We start from the raw sequence: 20449 nt of genomic DNA, 5'->3' as shown, positions 1-20449 counted from the left end.
ATTAGTGTAACACTATTATAACAATGTTAATATACTAAATAATTTTATACACCAAAATTAATTTATTGTCCTTATAAATAAATAAAAATGAATGAATCAAATGTTTCAATGTTTTTTTTGTACTTACACAATATAAGGTATCTGTCTAGAAGGTATATATATATATATATATATATAAATGTACAATATATATATATATATATAAATGTACAATATATATATATATATATATATATATATATATATGTATATACACACAGCATGATATATACAAAAAGTGCATATAGTTTATTTCGTACATTTGATTGTATCCCTACAGAATGCTCCAGTTAGAAATCTCCTTTAAATGTATACACTTTGAACTTATCCAGGAAATCATTATTAAACTGAGTTTTCTGTAATAATTATCATGAAACCAAAATGCATTTTCACAATGTATGGGCATGTTCTTTTTTTTTCTTTTTTCTTTTTTTGTGGTGTGAGATACAGAATTATTCAGTTCAAGACCTCTCTCACTCTCTCAAAATATATTTTTGGCTTCATTGTTTATTATGATGAAGATGGAAATGCTTTTATTTATTGAATTTATTATATTCTTTACCAAATCATTTTCCATTCAAACTCATAACTTCTTTATGATTTGAATGTATGCTGACTAAATTAAGCCAGAGACAAGCTAAATCCTTTAAAAGTCTGTGAACTTAAGAAAGTTAAGAAAGTATTTTTATATGTAGGCTATATATTTTCAAAACTCATTGTACCCATATTCAGGTTTTCTTTTACCCCTTGGCACTTTTAATTATTTATTTTTGTTCATTTTTTTCTTTCTTAATTTCCTGTTATAAGTTATTGTAATATTATGCATAATTGTACAATGTTCAATCTTTGCAGCTGAACGAAAGTGCATGTAGAATGTTAATGTTTGTTCCATTAAAAAGTGATTTCTCTAATCCTTGGTCTTTTTACTCTTAATTATAGCTGTAGTATAATATTTTTTAGGAACTGTGATTACATTGGAAAGTTTACGGGTTATATGCTACAATAGTTCTGCTTAAAGTTCGTGTTTATGGACGGTAAATGCACACAGAAGCACTACGATCACGTTCAGGCATCACGTGTAATAGCAGCTCATCTCCAGTGCGTGTCAGTGTTGTCTCATGTTTCTCTGACCGCAACAAAACAAGAAGAAGAAGCGTCACGTTGCGGCGAAAACGGATCCAGCTGCAGTCCCTAGTAGGTAAATTTTATGAAATTATAATTTTTTAACAGCTGTAATGATATTGGCTAGTGGATATTATGGTTATGTGTATAACCGCTAGCGTTAATATTTCTTACTAACTAATGTATAAAGGCGCTGTTGAGAGCGCAGAATGAGATTCATTTTAATTAAGAGTAATTAAGTGGTAAGTAAAATAATAAGAATGTTTTCGAAGTCACTTTCAGAGTATCTGTTCTACTGCGAGGTAACATATGTAAATACCATCATAGGAAAGATATTCATTATTTGTTTAGCTGGTTTAGATATACAACCGTGTCATTATTTGTCTACAGAATAAGTGAGTGAAGGAAAAATGGGGCGCTCATCCAAAGACAAACGCGATATATACTACAGACTGGCGAAGGAGGAGGGCTGGAGAGCGAGGAGTGCCTTCAAACTCCTGCAGCTGGATGACGAGTTCAACCTTTTTAAAGGTAAGAGCTTCAGTCTGCATGGGATGGTGGATGAGTCATCATGATCATAGGATATGCCTTGAAAGCTTGTGAACTGCCTACATAGACAACATCATAGCAGGCTTTTATGTTCAAACGATTGTTTATGTCCTACCTACATACAGGTGTTAGTCGTGCTGTGGATCTGTGTGCGGCACCTGGCAGCTGGAGTCAAGTTCTGAGCCGCAAACTCCGGTTGGTTAAATGCAAATGCACAATGCACTTGATCCATACTGCATGATAAAGTGTAAACAGCACATACAGATACTGTTCAATAAAGTGTTTTTTATTGTAATTGCACTAATGTTTTTTTTTGTCCGATTTTAAGTGGGAAAGACAAGAGTGAAGAGGTCAAGATTGTGGCGGTTGATCTTCAAGCAATGGCCCCTTTGCCAGGTGTCACACAAATACAAGGAGACATCACCAAGGTGGAGCCTGCCAGACTTTTACACTTTATTTTTCCCCACCAAGTCATCATAGCATTTAAATCTATATGTTATTATAACACTCCAGGTGAAAAGGGTTATAAAAAAAATAGACTAATATGTATCACCATACTTCCCCCGTTAAATTATTAGATTATGAATTGCAAACATTATTACAAGTATACATTTTTTTTAAATATGCAAGTTATGCAATTGAATATGCACTAGTTTGCATACATTTCAAGAACAAAAATATGAACGTTGGATAAAGCCAGGTTCAAAAGTGTTTCATTTTCACATATTGGTGAGTCAAAGGTTTAAACAGAGGGGATCTCTTGTTATCACTCCAAAAAATCAGAAAGTACTGTCAATAACCAGAAAATAAAAAATAAATCACAATGCTTTTAGAAATAAGAAGTTAGATTAATAATATATGAACAAGCTCATCTGTAAAATCCTTCAGAATATAGATAGAAATAAAACTGCAGAGTCTGGTGTAAGCAATACTGAATATTTCTAGCTCGGTGCATGGAGAAAAAACCCATTTTGAAAAAAGGTCCATTAAATATATGTATTGTAATTAAAATCAACATATGCAAATCAAATAAGTGCAATTAAATAAACACTTACATGTGTATTTTGGGTGTTTATTTTCCACTAGTCTGATATTAAAAGTAGGGCTGGGACAACGCGTCGAGGTCATAGATGACGTCGACGCAAAAAATCTGTCTACGCAAAATATGCGCATCGATTCGTCGACCTGTTTTTATTTCTCTAAAAAACGTTTGCAAAACGTTTACCTTATGTGCGCTGAATATACGCGATGGCCGGATCAACATTCTGTCCAACGTTATATAACCAATCCAGGGGTTTTTCTGCATTGATTTTTTTTTTTGGCGGCTGTCAAAGCCTTTTTGATCGGTGGGTGATGTGAATGACTGCTGCGCCTGACAGGGCGCGTACGAGAGAGAGCCCCGGCTGTGCGCGCGCACTCACAGTCTTCAAACAACACGAGCGCTTCTTGCTCTCTCTCTCCCTCGTGCATATTAATCAAAATCATTAAACACGATAGAAAAAGAAACACCAAAGTTTCACGCGCGCTCGCGCACTCACAGTCTTCAAACTACACGAGCGCTGTCTTGCTCTCTTTCTCTCTCTCTCTCTCCCTCGTGCATATTAACCAAAATCATTAGACACGATAGAAAAAGGGTAGAAAAAGTTTCACGTGGAGCATTCGGAGATTTTTTTTTCTCCATGACAGGCTGCTGGCTCCCACTGTTAATTTTTTTTTGGAAAAGCACTCTCTGTATTAGCTTAAAGCCTTCAAGTTTACATTGGTTACTGTATTCTTTCAATTTGCTCTAAACAAGTATTTTAAGGTGACCTTTTTTATTGAATGCTAGACATCAAGTTGTTGTTATTTTCATCTGAAAGAAGAACTTTTTTTCAGTAAGCTGGGCCCTATGTGTTCAGTAAGCTTGTTTTCAGTAAGCTATGTGTTTTCAAGGCTTCAAGGTTTTAATGAATGCAATCTCTATACAAGTGCAAAGTAATGCATTCTTAGTCAGTCTTTTATTTTGTAATTTTAAGAGCAATAAACATATATTGCAATGTTAAGGAATTCATGTTTTTTTCATTCAGATATGTAAATCAACATGTATAAATTGTTAGTAGTTAATTAATGGGGAGATAATCGAAATCGAATTGGTCTGCGAAAAATTAATCGTTAGATTAATCGATGCATCGGAAAAATAATCGCTAGATTAATCGTTTAAAAAATAATCGTTTATCCCAGCCCTAATTAAAAGCCAAACAGAGACCAAAATCAAAAAATTGACTAGTGCTTGATAAAACAATATTCAAGCCTGTGGTGTCTTGCCTTAAACATATTTTCATTTGTGTGAATATTCTCATTGCTTTTCACAGATTTCTACAGCACAGGAGATTATTCGACATTTTGAAGGACAGTCAGCAGACTTGGTTGTGTGTGACGGCGCCCCTGATGGTGAGAAATAACCTTGTATTTTATTGAACATGATGTTGCTTTCTAGTCTAGTTTGGCAAAATCTTTAATTGAAGGTTTTGAGTCCATTTCTCTATATAGTTACAGGTCTTCATGATGTAGATGAATACATTCAGGCACAGCTCCTGTTGGCGGTATGGATTCATATTTCCATAACTCTTATTTTGGTAATAAGGTCCCATTATTTAGTGTTCGTAAATACATTAACAATAACAATAAATAACATTGAGTAGTACATTATTTATTTGTTTTATGTTAGTATTTTTTTTTTATCATTAGTTCATGGTAGCTTAGATCTGTTAAATAGAATCTGATTGGCTGACGAATGTTCTAAGGTGTGTCGTTATTTTCAGGGAAATGCATGGCTAAAGTAGTTCCAGGCAGGTCTTGACCACATTGCATGTCCATATTTGTAAGGTCCTTACAGCCTAAAACAACAAAAGAACCAAAACTCACAATACTGACCAAGCAAATAAATATATTAAACAATAAGATTAAATTATGTTTTGTTATGTACAGAAAGCACATATACTCTGTTTATCCCTCTCTCTCTTTCTTCCAAACACACACTCGCACACACGGAAACATACGTGTGTAATGTGTTATTCATTATTATTAATGCTATTAGCAGTTTTCATGGCATTAATAACGAAATACATATATTTTGTTTGTGATTTACCATATAACTGCTAGAATGCTTGTTGAAGGTTTTCTGTTTTCATATTGACAGGCTCTCAATATCACCACACATGTTCTCAAGCCAGGGGGCAACTTTGTAGCAAAAGTAAGCTGTCCCATTGTCATCCATACTCTTTATTACCTTGTCAAGTTGTCAGTACAAGATTATGAAATCTAGAAAATGTTTACTTCAGTCTCACCTGAGCTTCAATGTCTTTCTTCTGTGTAGATCTTCAGGGGGAAAGATGTGACCCTGCTGTACTCCCAGCTCAAGATCTTCTTCAGCGCTGTAACCTGTGCCAAACCACGCAGCAGCCGCAACTCTAGCATAGGTGAGAGGACAGTTTCATATGAAGAGGGAATATTGTACTTTTCCAAAACATGAACCACGTGTGTTTTTGCCTTTCAGAGGCATTTGTGGTGTGTCAGAATTACTCTCCACCTGAAGGTTATGTCCCTAACATGTCCAACCCTTTACTGGATCACTCTTATGGTAACTTGTTCCATTACTCCAATATCAAATTAGTTCTTACATATTTGATTGTGCATATCTGTATATGCCATTTATTCTCATGTTATATTGTAAATGTCTATGTATATGCCCAGTCTTCCTCCTCACGATATGAATGCAAATTTGTCCCATCCAGATGTCGACTTTAACCAGCTAGAGGGGCCAAACCGAATAATAGTTCCTTTCCTTGCTTGTGGAGATCTTAGTGCCTTTGATTCAGACAGAACTTACCCGCTTCAGGTGCTAATCCGCTTCTCTCAAATCCCACATACGTGTCTATGAATGAGCAGTCTGTGCTAATGTATGGTTTGCTTTATTCTAAAACAGCTTGATTCTAGTAAAGAATACCAGTATTTGCCTCCCACCCAGCCTCCAATTCGGCCACCGTACCAGCAAGCCTGTCAGCTCCGCAAGAATAACTTGTTAGCCAAAGAGGACTCGCCTTCTGGAGCACTTGATGATTCCCTGTCTGCTTTAGATCTCAACAAAAGTCCAGACACGAACACGGTCACACCAGGAACCTCCGATTAATGGACATTACTGATTTGTCAGCTTCTGTTAAAATACCGTTTTATCATGATGGATCAACATTTATATTTAGAGGTACTCTCAGATAAAATGTGACGTGTTATGTCTTTTTACCTTATTTTAAAGTCGTCCCTATTAAGGGTACTATTAAGAGTGACGAGCTTTCATACCTGTAAAGTTACACTTTCTGCACATTTTGTTGAAACTGATAATATAGTTTCTCTTTTAAGTATTGAAGTGTTTCTGTAACTTTTATTACACTCAAAATTAGCAGAGTCTTCTCTGTGATTGGTCCTTTGTTTGAATCACAGAAACTACCTTCTTGAATTTGAACTTTTAACTGCAGCTCTACATGTTAAATAAAAATACACGCATACCCAAATTTACCATGACGCAGCGTCTGTTGGTTTTATGTTTAGATGCAGTGATTCAAATGAAGTTTGAATCCATTCTTGTATTTTTAATATCATTTTGGCTATAAAAGCAGCATTTCAGATCTTTAAAACAGGCCCGTGTATGAATACAGATGTATATTAAAATCTCAGAGTCAGAATGACTTTGCTCAAAGACTTAAGTGCAAAGGTTAAGTTCAGTTTAAAATATGTTGTCAAGCCTGCGAGTGAGAACATCTGCCATCTGTTTCCTTTCATTCGCTTGCTCAATGGTCCATGCATGTTCTGGACAGTTTCATAACTGTAGTATTTGTCACTAAGTATATAGCCTCACCCAACAGCATTCTATGTTTTTTCGTCTTATGCTTGGCTTGAGGCAACTAATGTGGTCTTTTCTAAATTATTCTTTAGTGTAGTTATGAATAATTTACTTAAAAGTGGAATTGCTGGTCATTGTCAGTTATGTAGAGAGAATCTAGTCTTGCAGAGATCTCGCCTTCTAAGAGTTTGGCAGGAAAACAAACCTGTATGCAAAAATGGCAACCGTGCATCCGGTGTACTTTTTTTTAAAACTATGACATTGTCATGCTAGATGTTGCATAAAGACTTGATCATTCTAACCAGTGTTACTGTTTCAACTTGAGCACCTGAAAATATGATCCAGCTGGGTATATTCTGTAAGTGCTTCATTTTAATCGTCTGTGTACAGAGTGTTTGTTTGACTGATATGTGTTGGCTCACTCTTTACATTGTTTATTTTACAGTGATTCTTTTTACCAAATTGGCAAATGCAGGTATGTAGTTAATGTTTTGTTTATGAATTATGTACAGATGACATCAACTTTTGCTTTAACCCTCAGAAACCCACTGTAGCAAAATTAAAATATTGTTTTTTGTTTTGTTTTTTAACTGAGAACAGTTACATTCCCTCTAAACCTGGGTTGAAACTTTAAAGGTTGATAGTGTTTCACAGTCCTTTTCATTCAAAGCATGACATTTTTCCATGCTTTGTGTGTGCAGTCATAATCGTAACATTTATTGTTCTTAAAACACTAAACTATTTGAGTATACTAAACCCTGCTGAACACATCTTAAACTACACTGATTTAAAAACTTTAAATAATGAGTGTTCATGTTATTTTGTCTATCCCCTGTACATATTAACAGCTATATATATATATATATATATATATTTAAATATATATATGTGTGTGTGTGTGTGTGTGTGTGTGTGACCCAGAACACAAAACCTCTTAATTCACTTGGGTATATTTTCAGACCTTAAGCAAAGGTAATGTTCCATGTTTGATTTGTAATATGCATGGCTAAGATCTTCATTTTGACAACTATAAAGGCAGTTTTCATTATTTCGTTTATTTTTTGCACCCTCAGATTCCAGATTTGTTTATTATTATTATTATTTGTTTGTTGGGTGTATATCTGCCAAATATTGTCCTTTCCTAACAAACCATACGTCAATGGAAAGCTTATTTATTCAGCATTCAAATGTATAAATCTCAATAAAAATGTTTTTACCCTTAATGACTGGTTTTGTGGTCCAGGGTCACACACACACACGAACATATATATCATATATAAACATGATATAAAAATGTTATATATAACAAACGTTTCAACTAATTATGATTCATTTTCTAAATGCTGATTAGGTACAAATCAAAACTAAAAAAATAATAATAATAATTTCCCGCCTTTTATTACATTTCATTAAAGACACTTTTATTATTTTAAGTGTTTTTCAGATTTAGACAACTTTATTCTCTATAGCGGCCAAAATGGGATTGGTTTAAAAAGGATTTTAGACAGAACTTGTACATCTACCTCATATGTATCCTTCATAGCAATTTTAATGGTAACAGATGTAACATTTATCATATATTTCTCATTTTGTATAGGACTAAAGCTAAAAATGCACAAATTGCGTGTCTGGTCTCTATTTAAAAAAAAAAAAAAAAAGAATTGATTTAGAAGTTTAACTCAAACCACTGTTTTATTGTTTAAGTCTTTAACATGTCAAATGTTAATCAGCTTTCATTCTAAATTGTCTTGCCTATATTTTAGAAAAATATGAATGTAAAAAGGTGTGACAGGGTTGAAGACTAACACATTTGAAGGGATACATTGCCGTCAATTTTAATTTTCGGTTTTGTTTCTCTCTCATAATGTCTGGGTCAGCATATCTGCATGCCCAACATTGTCTTTCAGTTGCAAACGTGGGTGCAATTTCTGATGTGTCAAAGTTTAAGTGGACAAGTATAAAATTACATTTATAACAAAATTATGGGTTGTCATGATTTTTGTAAGTATATATTTATTAACTATTACTATAACTATTACTTTTTTTCATTAAAATGATTAATAAATGAAGTAAATAACCCTGTCACGCGTTAATAATGCTGTTCATACATTTATTTTTGAATACATGTATTTATGACAGTGTTGTATGTGGTAGGCTTGTGGTTTTTCTCTCAATATGGCCACTGCTTCTCATGCAGTGTGAGTAGACCATATATGGCAGCAATAAAATAAGTACACTGTATATACTTACAGCTTCAAATAAAACATTGAAAAATAATCATTTTCTATCTTAATTTTATGTGACGGGGTTGAGCTGTTAAGCTCAACAGTAACACCCCTGACTACAATATGCCTAAAAAAATATGAATAAAAAGTATGATACTAACATTTTCTGCACCAATGACACATGATAAATTATTGAGTTCAGACTGGGGGACATAACTTTAAAGTCTGTTTTCCATCAAATATCTTGCAGTTTTCAAGGAATTATTTTTCACAAGAAAGGAACACAAATAAATGCTTACATTAATGCCCAAAATCACAGACACTATGCACATTTCAATAATAATTATCAAAATACAGACTCAGTGTAGCGACTCTGGGAAATGACAAAATGCTATGTTTAAGACTTTATTTTATGCTATATATATATATATATATATATATATATATATATATATATTAAATTGCAATAATATATTTTATTCATTATGATGGGCATACCAAAGTTTAGTGAAAATAATTTTTTTTTTTTATAATTTTGGTGAACCACCACTTGAGAAACTCTTGGGGACTGAAATATTACCAAATCCTAGGAATGACCCATATGAACAGTACCAGTGCTCATGTTCCTGAGGGTTAGTTGTTATGTGCATGAGATTATGTATTTGTAATCATTTTCAATCCCTCATTCAATCTGCTACCCCTATACAGATTTTAATGTTGGTCTTGGAGTGATGACTCTCAGTGACCGGACGAATCTGACATGCTGTCACCGAGAACAGGCTACGTGCTTATTCTATGCTGATTCAAGAAAACTTGGTTATCAGAATTCCTCTGACAATTGCTGTATTCTTACTGTCAGTGGAGAGCAGCTTTTACAGGGAAAAGATCGAGAGGAGTTCCGAACAACTATTATCGTCCACTGTAAACTCAACAATGACAACAAAACAAGCCAAAATGACACCATTACAGTGTGGAGGATATGTAAATTGCTTTTTTTTTGTTTGTTTGTTTTAAACCATTGTAATGTAATAAAACATTTTTTTTAATCTAGACAGAGTACACAGATTCAACATTTTAAAAACTGCTTATCTGTTTTCATCTTTAGCTCATTCTGGTAAATACACTCTTATATATCTGGTTATCATGGGGACACTGATTCTGCTCTCTTTGCTCATCTCCATCATCATATGTGTTATCTATGTGACCAAAAAACAAGGTAAGAAACCACAAACACAACGTTCTCTCATGTAATTCTGGTTATGTCAAAAGAATGATTTCACATTTCACACATGCATAATCCTAACCCTAACCTGCTTTATAACCACCAAACATGAATTACCATAATATACACATTTTTGATAGTTACTGCCCAATGTCTCCAGTAGTCTACAAAATGTATTTATTCATTACATTTTTTTTTTTTAGGGTATAAACAAAAGTTACAACCAGCGAGGTCAGTGCATATTATTCAGCTGAAATATTTGGTATAAACCTACGATTCTCTAAATGTTATGTTTTTGTTTTCTTACAGAACCCAGGTAATGGACAATGGTGAGTGAGTTTGGATAATTTTATCAGCAGAAATGCTTGTAACTTCTGTATATTTGTCCAAACTTGCATTGCACCTCACTGTTCTTTTAGTAAATGGACAATTCTGAGGTCATGATTGGTATGATGTTGAGGTGAATTAATATTTATATTTTTTTTATTTAAAGAATACATACAATTCATGACAAATTCTCTTTTTTTTAGACAACCAAGATGCAAATTCGAGTACTGTTGAAGTTGAGGAAGAAAAAACAGAGGTACATTATTTATTTATTGAATTACTTTTGAAATCAAAACGACATGCGAGGAAGTCATACAGGTTTTAAATTCACTTTGAATGTTTACATGTAACTACATATCAGTCAAAAAATGCATTTCTCTGCCGTTATGAATGTTTTTATGAACATGATTTAGAGAAATACTCATTTGTAATGTTTAATTTCAACATGTTTTTCACAGGTCGTAGAGAATGAGCTATTATATGCCACGGTGAATTATTCAGGTGCTGGTGAAAACTCTGCTCCTGCAGTGAAGTATGAATCAGGAACTGAATACGCCACAGTGGTCATGCGCTAAACAACCTGTAACAACAATAGATGTTTTCCCTCCTCAGGGATTTAAGCCACCAAGGATGAAATAAAAATGATATGTGCTGTTTTGAGCAAATGTCTTATGGTTCTCATGACTTGATTTTATATAATAAACTCACCCAAAATAATCTGTTCAACTGATAATACAAATCAGAAAGTGGTTGAATTTGTAGTGGAGTTGACATTAGGTTTGCTATAACGGCACTCTTTTGATAGCTACACCTCTTGATGACAGGTATAGTTAACTTGAAACCCTTTTTTTGTTGGTTTTGTTTTAGATTAAACTACAGATTAAATCCCCACAAAATCAATCTGTGTGTTTTAGAATAGGTTAGCACAGGATACTTAATTTGTTTGCTAAATAAATTAGTTTTCAGATACATCATAGCAAATGCAGTATCGGGGAAAAATTATCTGTTTTCTCGGTTTATAAAAGCCGATATAATGAAATGTCCCCATGTCCTATCGTTCGACTGACTGACTGACTGACTGACTGTAGAATGGAAATCTGTTGTGCTGTATAGAGTCCACTAGATGACGACATCTGCCGTCGGCAAACCAAAATTGGTCTTCACTCACAAAATGCAAAGTATTAAACGTTTCTCTGTCATTGAGCTTGCTGAAGAAAATCAGTTTGTAGTGGAGAGCAGACTGGCTGCGTTATGTGAGTAGGCTACACTTAAAACTAAAGTATAATTACGTTGTCCAGTAGGCCTGTTATTGATTTGTGAAAGAGTCAAAATTAAATAAGTTATATTTCTACCACTTTCTTTGTACAATACCACACAATAAATTATTTTCCGAGTATGATACTGTTGTGTAGACATTGTAACGAATGTCTAATTGTTGAATTTTACATACCTGGGCAACACCAGACAGGATGTTAAAGAGCTTCTAAAACTTTGAGCTAACGTTAATTTCTGTGAGATGGCTAATGGCCTAGTCAGTTTTTTTTATACACTAAGAAGTTGTACACATATATAATACCAACCTTGTATGGGATGTTAAAAGTCACATCAGTCGCCTCGAAATTAATATTTACTTAACATGCAAGTTAGCGGGTCGCCTCATGGGGGTAGCCATATTAGCTAATTCTCGATTTACCCACAACACCTGTTGTTTGACACTTTTTTGGAATAAATAGAATTATGGTTGACTCCAAATAGGATATCTCTACAGTGGAATTGGTAATTGAAAAGTTTTGCTGTAATTGGAAATGGCATACTCACTGTTAGGTGTCTGTATAAGTCAAATTACAACTTCTATATTAGCCAGCACAACAAACCCTTTAGATATTACCTGAAGAAAACTGTCTGCTAGTATTCCCATTCATCATGAAATCTGCCAACTTTGCTAATGCACAGTTTTTCTTTCCATGTGAATTATCACTCTGAAATAGCAGAAAAATCTAGACTGATGGGTCCAATTCTCTTTTTAAAGCACTGCAAAAAATAAAAACTAAATAACTGGGAAATATCTATTATCATACTATGTATTTATGCTTTCTATGTTGATTTACATGTTATTGCAAACCCATGACATCTTAAAGCATCCAAAACCAACCTAATAACCAGATTTCCACCAAATATGTCATGAATAGGCTTTTACAGTACAGTATGTGATGTAAACAAAGACTGTCACTGTAATTACTAAGGAAATCAGTAGATCATTTTGTTTAGAGGAAGAGAAATCAAGCAGCTGAAGGATAATGTAGAGCCTAGTGTCATGACAAGCATAAATAAATATGACTGATCTGTCACATGACTCTGACATCATTCTCAGAGGCAAACGCTTCTGCCTGCATTTTACTTCAGATGGGCTCTGAATTGTAATGCACTGGTTCCTTTTTACATAACTGTTACTCCACAATCTCACATTTTGCACAGTATTGTAAAATAAACCAGGAAAAATAAATACCACACTGCATCCCATATGTTCACTAATAAAAAAAATAATTTGTCATTACTGTATAAATTACAAAATACAAGAGAGGAATGGCATGATAGCTCTGGGAAGAATCTGGATGGTTCCATAGGGTTTTCCTTGACATAAAGCGACTGGTACGTATCTTGATGCAATAAACGAGTGATAATGCAACCTATCTCTCTCTGTCTCTCTCTTTGTCATGTACACACATTGTCTTTCTCCCATAATCTGCAGGTCGAAATGGACCAAATTACTGCATAGACAACAATGCACAAGCCCTTTCTCATGGAAAACCACAGTCTGGAGAGATGGAGTGAGATTGTACATGCAGTTTTTATGAGGTAAGCTGTTATTGCTCTAAACCCTTTCACTCAAATGGGAAATCAAATGGGAACCTGTCTTCAATTAGAACCAGAAAATGCACCCAACTGAATGCATCACACTAGTAATATAGAAACCAACCACAGAAGGTTGTATGAGAGGCAAATATACAGTAAATGATCAAACAAAAGATGTTTTTTTTTATTGCACAACCAGTCTGTGTGGAAAGAAATACTAAATTTGTAAATTTGTGCGCTTATTGTTTTCAAGCACATCCTGCAGATCTGCACAAAGAAGACGACAATAATACAACAGACGTGTGGTAAACAGTTGGCAGTATCTCTGCTGAGAAAAATGGGAGACTGTGAGTGAGAAAGAGAGATAGAGGAAGAAAAATCGAGCTGCTGCAGTATCCCTCACTGCTGAGGCTCGGACTGCGTGACTGACTGGTGTGTTGAAAGAGAGAGAGAGAAGGGAGGGGGGGATGGGAAGGATCTTGCTTGGATGAGGAGCAAGCAGGCAGGCAGGCAGCAGCATCATCTCTTTTGTGGCACGCTGCTGAGGGAACTTGCTGCCTAGAGCCGTGCAGGGCGCTCACTCCTCACAGGCGCGCACAGCGCCACCGCCTCTCCCGCACTGGCCGCCGCAGGGACAGCGACAGCCTCCGTTATAGGCGCAGCACTGCTTGTTTCAGCGGCACCATGGCGCAAGCCGCTAAGCAGATCCGCAAGAACAAGGACCTACAGGAGCTCGCAGCTCAAGAGCTGCGAGAGAAGGAGGAGGAGAAGATCAAGAAGAGGAACCGATCGAAAGACCGTAGACGCAAGGTAACAGAAAAAACACCCCTCCTTGCTCTTTTTGCGCATGGGGAAGGATACACACACCTTCACACATATCACTGACTCATTGTGTTAACCAGTCAGCTAGAGCTGGTTGTCCACAGATTATGTTTGAAGAAGATGCTGTTGTCTGGCAGGGTAGATGAGGGAGGATCATGACTGAGATGATTGGTCAAGTAGCCCCTCGGTTCTTTGGGGAACATCCTGCTCGATCGATTTACAAGCAAATGCTTTTTATGACTGATTCTGCATCAAAGCAATCTCAATTGCTTTATGTATTCAGATGCACCAGCCGCAGGCTCCATTGTTTGTCGCATTCCCTCCGCCTGTCATTGGCATGCTACACCACCTCATATCGATGCCATAAGCGTGAACTTTGGAAGAACGTGAGCGTAATGTCTGCACCTGCTTTTGCCACCAATTCTCATTACTGTTTGTATGATGGAATGGGAGCTGAAGTCCATTATGGGAGCTCTGCTGCTCTGAGCCCTCTGGCTGCCTACTTACTTACCTTACCTTCCACCAATGTGCATGCGAAGATGTATGGTCGCGTGCATGCAGATTTTGGCTTCACCCGAGAGCAGGGGGAGTCAAGAAGTACACGTGACTCAGGTTAGAGCTGAAGACAACAAGATCGGCAGAGGCCGGGGTGATGACTCTTCTCCCGCCTGCTCACCAAGGCTCATAAAACCTGTCAGCCTAGAATTTATCAGCATGCTCGCATAACTACATGATCGGGCATAGATACGTGGCCGGCGGTGGTTGAATGTCAGTGTAGCACCAATTAACAGAAGTGAGTTGCTCATACACACGCAGTGACACAAAAAGATACTGGAGTCTAAAGATCACTCTTAGGAGGACTGTCCTTGAGAGTTGGCTGTTTAATCTTCGGTGGGACGTCTGATGAAGCATTTGTCAAGGCTGTCAGTGACCCCTAGAGATTACACAGGGGTTTGATGACACTGTTGCTTTTTTGATTTGCTTAAAATAGTGTTTTGTTTAATAAGCAGTTCACCACTCACTTTTCATATGCAACCCTTGAGCTTTTTTTCATATTAGTGGATTTTGACATAATTGTTTTGTTAAAATGCAAACCGTTTGTTGCCTAAGGGCTAATGTAATGCGACAGCTACAGCTAATGCAAGATGCATATGTTTATATGAGCTTGCAGCTTCAGGCTTAAACCAGTCTGTAACCCTGGCCATGAGTTCAACCATTGGCACGCAGAAGGATAAATACTGGCACATAAAGAAAAACAGAGAAAGAGAGGAATATTATATGATTAGAATTTTGTTGTTTATTTCAATTAAAGTTGAAATCAGGGTCCATAATTAATAAACAATTAGTAAAGAAATAAAACATCACAAGATTTAAGTCAAGAATTATACTCTGAAAAAATGATTACTTTCAATATAAAATTATGCTCTCAAAAAGATGTTAAAAACGAAACCATACATGGATGAATAATTCACACTCAAATCTGTAGCATGCATTTACAGAATAAATTGAATTTTCTTTTCATCCCAACTTTGACATTTATCACCACCATTTATCATAAAAGTCAATGTGGTGCAGTGATTGCTATGATAAATAAAAAATGGCACTTCATGTCATAAAGATTGTTGACCCCTAGTGTCATCGAGTTCCTGAAGATGTGTCAGTTTTGCTGAGGTCTCAAAGCGTTTTGGACAGTCTATGGCCTTGTGAGATCGCAGCTGTGGGTGGACAAACAGTTGTGTTGTGATTTTTACACATCCCTGAGGTGGATGTCCAGAGAAAAATGATGTCAAGTGCCCAGAGTGTGAGACACAGAGAAACTGGCTGTGTTCCAATTGAAATATTAGCCCTTACTGAATACTGCATTATATACGGCATAGTACTATTTTTTATTTTTTATTTAAATCTGTATTATGTAACATTAAACATCACACAGTATGCTATATTGTTGACACATGGTGCATTTAATTCAGTTAGTTGCATCTGCATCTGCATATTTTTATTTTGTTACATTTTAATCTGATTTTGTGCAGAAATATCTTGTTAGAGAAAGTTCAGAAATATGGAAAGTTACAATGCATAAATTACTGTTCATTCGTCACATCGGAAATGGAAGTTTAACCACATTGCATTGTGGAATGTACTGTAGCTCAATGTCTAGTGTCTGTATACTACACATTTTAGCATGTGCAGCAGATTATGTGGCTACACTATTAAAAATAAAGTTTCTTTATTTGCATCTATGCAGGGTTCAATGTTAAAGAACCTTTAACATTCATGGAACAATTCAATTCAATTCAAGTTTATTTGTATAGCGCTTTTTACAATACAAATCATTACAAAGCAACTTTACAGAAAATTATGTTTCTACAATATTTAGTAGTAGCTAGTAGTAGCTAGTAGTTTGTGCACGTTAGACAGGATTTTATAAAAAATAAAAAATAATAATAATAATAGTCAGCTAAACGATGAACTATCAATATTATTAATTAATAGTTATTATATGATGCAATCACACATGTATCAATAATTGTTAGTTCTGTTTGTTGATTCAAGGTTAGGATCATCTGGGGTCCTCTGAGGGTCACCATCATCTCTTCTCAGGTGTTCTGGATCCAGACTGGAGCTTGTGTAAATCCTAGTTACCACGGGATGTAAATCCCGTGGCAAAACATAGAAACAAAATAGAGACATCATTAGCATAGCTGCTGATCCAACAAAGTAAAATTAGTTTAACCCAAGCTAAAGAATAAGAATGCACATTTGATCAGATGCAACTACACTCACAATTTAAAAGATACATTATTCGTATGCTTGGCGAAAGAGATGTGTTTTTAATCTAGATTTAAACAGAGAGAGTGTGTCTGAACCCCGAACATTATCAGGAAGGCTATCCCAGAGTTTGGGAGCCAAATGTGAGAAAGCTCTACCTCCTTTAGTGGACTAGTTAGGTACGCAGGAGCTAAACCATTTAGGGCCTTATAGGTAAGTAATGATAATTTGTAACTGATACGGAACTTAATAGGTAGCCAGTGCAGAGACTGTAAAATTGGGGTAATATGATCATATTTTCTTGACCTGGTAAGGACTCTAGCTGCTGCATTTTGGACTACCTGTAGCTTGTTTATTGACGAAGCAGGACAACCATTACAATAGTCCAGTCTAGAGGTCATGAATGCATGAACTAGCTTTTCTGCATCAGAAACAGATAACATGTTTCATAGCTTGGCAATGTTTCTAAGATGGAAGAATGCAGTTTTTGTAACATTGGAAATATGATTTTCAAAAGACAAATTGCTGTCTAATATAACACCCAGATTTCTGACTGTAGAGGAAGTAACAGTACATCCGTCTAGCTACAGATTGTAATCTACAAGATTCTGTGTGGTGTTTTTTGGTCCAATAATTAATATCTCTGTCTTATCCGAATTTGATTGGAGAAAATTATTTGTCATCCAATATTTTACATTTTTAACACACTCTGTTAGTTTAAATAATTGGGAAGTTTCATCTGGTCTCGTTGAGATATATAGCTGAGTATCATCAGCATAACAGTGGAAGCTAATTCCGTATTTTCTAATAATATTACCAAGGGGCAACATGTATATTGAAAATAGAAGGGGACCTAAGACGGATCCTTGTGGCACTCCATATTTTACTGATGATAAATGAGATGACACCCCATTTAAGTAAACAAAATGGTAGCGATTGGACAGGTAGGATCTAAACCATCTTAGAGCCTGCCCTTGAATACCTGTATAGTTTTGTAATCGATCTATGAGTATGTCATGATCTATGGTGTCGAACGCAGCACTAAGATCAAGTAAGACTAGAAATGAGATGCAGCCTTGATCTGACGCAAGGAGCAGGTCATTTGTAATTTTAACAAGTGCAATTTCTGTGCTATGGTGGGGCCTAAAACCTGACTGAAATTCTTCATACAGATCATTTTTATGCAGGAAGGTGCTCAATTGAGCAGACACAACTTTTTCTTAAATTGTAGACATAAATGGAAGATTTGAAATAGGCCTATAATTTGCCAGTACACTAGGATCTAGTTTTGGTTTCTTAATAAGAGGCTTGATAACCGCCAGCTTGAATGGTTTTGGGACGTGACCTAAAGATAACGACGAGTTAATGATTTTGAGAAGCGGTTCTTCGGCTACAGGTAACAGCTCTTTCAGTAATTTAGTGGGTACAGGATCTAATAAACATGTTGTTGGTTTTGATACAGTGATAAGTTTATTTAGCTCTTCCTGTCCTATATTTGTAAAGCACTGCAGTTTATCTTTGGGTGTGATGGATGAAACTGAAGTGTTAGACGCTGTAGAATCTACATTCGCTATTGTATTTCTAATGTTATCTATTTTATCAGTGAAGAAATTCATAAAGTCATTACTATTTAACGTTGGTGGAATATTTGAATCAGGTGGCGTCTGGTTATTTGTTAATTTAGCCACTGTGCTAAATAAAAATCTTGGATTGTTTTGGTTATTTTCAATGAGTTTGTGGATATGCTCTGCCCTAGCAGTTTTTAGAGCCTGTCTATAGCTGGACATACTGTTTTTCCATGCAATTCTAAAAACTTCTAAAAACTTCCAAGTTAGTTTTTCTCCATTTGCGTTCAAGACTACGAGTTACTTTCTTGAGAGAGTGAGTATTACTTTTATACCATGGCACGGTACGTTTTTCTCTAACCTTTTTCAATTTGATGGGGGCAACAGCTTCTAATGTATTAGAGAAAATAGTGCCCATGTTGTCAGTAATTTCATCTAATTCATGTGTATTTTTGGGTACAAATAGCAGTTGAGATATATCAGGCAGGTTATTTGCGAATCTTTCTTTGGTGGCTGGAACAATAGTTCTGCCCAGACGGTATCGCTGAGACATATAGTTAATATCAGTTATACGCAGCATGCACGATACAAGGAAATGGTCTGTAATATCATCACTTTGGGGTACAATATCTATAGCAGTAAGATCGATTCCATGCGATATAATTAAATCTAGTGTATGATTAAAACAATGAGTGGGCCCGGTGACATTTTGCTTGACTCCAAAGGAGTTTATTAGGTCAGTAAACGCAAGTCCTAATGTATCATTTGCATTATCAACGTGAATATTAAAATCTCCCATGATTAGCGCCTTATCAACTGTAACTAGAAGGTCTGAGAGGAAATCTGCAAATTCTTTTAGGAATTCTGTATACGGCCCTGGTGGTCTATACACAGTAGCCAGAGCAAGAGATACATTAGATTTCTTTTGCATGTCTGACAGTGTAACATTTGGCAGAAGTATTTCAAAAGAGTTAAACCTGTATCCTGTTTTCTGGGTAACATTGAGAATATCACTATATATTGTTGCAACACCTCCTCCACGACCAGTCTGACGGGGCTCATGCTTATAACAGTAGTTCGGTGGAGTAGACTCATTTAGACCAAAATAATCATTTGGTTTTAGCCAGGTTTCAGTCAAGCAGAGTACATCAAAACTATTTTCTGTGATCATTTCATTTACAATAACTGCTTTGGGTGTGAGTGATCTAATATTTATGAGCCCAAACTTTAAAAATTGTTTTTGTTCATTTATTTTTCTGGTTTAATTACGATAAGATTTTTTCCAGATCCTACATTATATTTTGACCTCACTATTCGGGGAACAGACACAGTCTGTCACATTCACAGTCACATTCCATTGCAAAAACATTCTTTATAATTCTTTAATTAGATTTTTAGAATGTTTTTCACACTAAGAAAATATTGTTCTTTTAAGAAGTGTTCTACCAAGTGTACCATACGTACAGTTTGTTTTCTCTACACAGTATACATACTGCAGAAACAGTAGTACAGAAAATGCTATTCTAAACATAGCCTTTGAGAAAGACACAAGAAGGGGGCTTTTTAATTCTTAGAAATGGCCAACAGTGTAGTGCATCATTTACTAGCTGCATTGGTGCTTTGTATTATTTTTACTTATGAAAGATGGAATCTGTGCTGCTGTGTACAACACAGTATTAATTACCCAACAGTACTTTTATGTCTCTAAGCTGATCTTGCCGTGTGTGTAAGCCATACTGATGTGATGCATAAGATCTTACACACACGGCCTGGCCCAGATTCCCATACAGCAGAGAAGCATGCATTTGTCTTGTTGCTTAATAGAAGGTGAAGTCACACATATCAGTAAGTACCTTCAGTCATGGGCTATATTTATTCTGTGCCTGAGTCGCTACCAATCTGTCCATGATCCTGCCAACTTGAAGGGATGCGTTGCCCAGGATTCTGGAAGGTTCAGTTGTTGTGATCTATGGGGAGATGCTTTTGTAATGCCATGTCTGCACCACTAGAGGTAGCAGAGAGGTCCATTGACAGTGGGAGTGACACATGAAATATAGCAGCATAATGTCTGAGAAGTGCA

At 35.8% G+C, this 20449-nt stretch overlaps 3 protein-coding genes and 1 long non-coding RNA gene across 8 annotated transcripts in view; 3 read left to right on the top strand and 1 right to left on the bottom strand.

The window, feature by feature from the left end:
• The first annotated feature begins 1549 nt into the window (after positions 1–1549).
• On the top strand, positions 1550–6257 carry LOC132117174 (putative tRNA (cytidine(32)/guanosine(34)-2'-O)-methyltransferase). Its single transcript, XM_059526272.1, has 10 exons — positions 1550–1692; positions 1836–1905; positions 2039–2138; positions 4062–4140; positions 4240–4292; positions 4889–4942; positions 5066–5168; positions 5246–5329; positions 5484–5587; positions 5675–6257. The coding sequence occupies exons 1-10, from the start codon at positions 1572–1574 to the stop codon at positions 5876–5878; spliced, it is 972 nt and encodes a 323-aa protein (XP_059382255.1). The 5' UTR covers positions 1550–1571; the 3' UTR covers positions 5879–6257.
• Positions 6258–6395: 138 nt separating this feature from the next.
• Positions 6396–12504, top strand: LOC132117175 (uncharacterized). 2 transcript variants are annotated; one of them, XM_059526274.1, is made up of 8 exons: positions 6396–6944; positions 7032–7061; positions 9520–9792; positions 9917–10027; positions 10237–10264; positions 10343–10362; positions 10564–10616; positions 10819–12502. In XM_059526274.1, exons 1-8 carry the CDS (start codon positions 6923–6925, stop codon positions 10933–10935), a joined length of 654 nt encoding a protein of 217 aa, XP_059382257.1. In that variant the 5' UTR covers positions 6396–6922; the 3' UTR covers positions 10936–12502. The 2 variants fall into 2 exon arrangements, with proteins under 2 accessions (XP_059382257.1, XP_059382256.1); XM_059526273.1 differs by having other exon boundaries at positions 6396–7061; positions 10819–12504.
• Positions 10620–12047, bottom strand: LOC132117176 (uncharacterized). Its single transcript, XR_009425736.1, has 2 exons — positions 11941–12047; positions 10620–10940 (listed from the first exon to the last, which is right to left on the bottom strand). It is a non-coding gene; the product is annotated as an uncharacterized LOC132117176 (long non-coding RNA).
• A 228-nt stretch (positions 12505–12732) lies between the features above and the next one.
• LOC132117150 (ankyrin-1-like) overlaps positions 12733–20449 on the top strand; it is a 73951-nt gene continuing 66234 nt past the window's right edge. For 2 of the 4 annotated variants that reach the window (XM_059526243.1, XM_059526242.1), the window contains exons 1-3: positions 12737–13009; positions 13110–13216; positions 13467–14023. In XM_059526243.1, coding sequence (XP_059382226.1) covers positions 13898–14023 — 126 coding nt within the window. In that variant the 5' untranslated portion in view covers positions 12737–13009; positions 13110–13216; positions 13467–13897. Of the gene's footprint in view, positions 13010–13109; positions 13217–13466; positions 14024–20449 lie in introns of all 4 variants that reach the window. The other 2 variants (XM_059526245.1, XM_059526244.1) reach the window with 2 other exon arrangements.

Source organism: Carassius carassius, chromosome 36, assembly GCF_963082965.1.
Source record: "Carassius carassius chromosome 36, fCarCar2.1, whole genome shotgun sequence".
NCBI lineage: Eukaryota > Metazoa > Chordata > Actinopteri > Cypriniformes > Cyprinidae > Carassius > Carassius carassius.
This window is presented reverse-complemented; position numbering and strand designations above follow the sequence as displayed.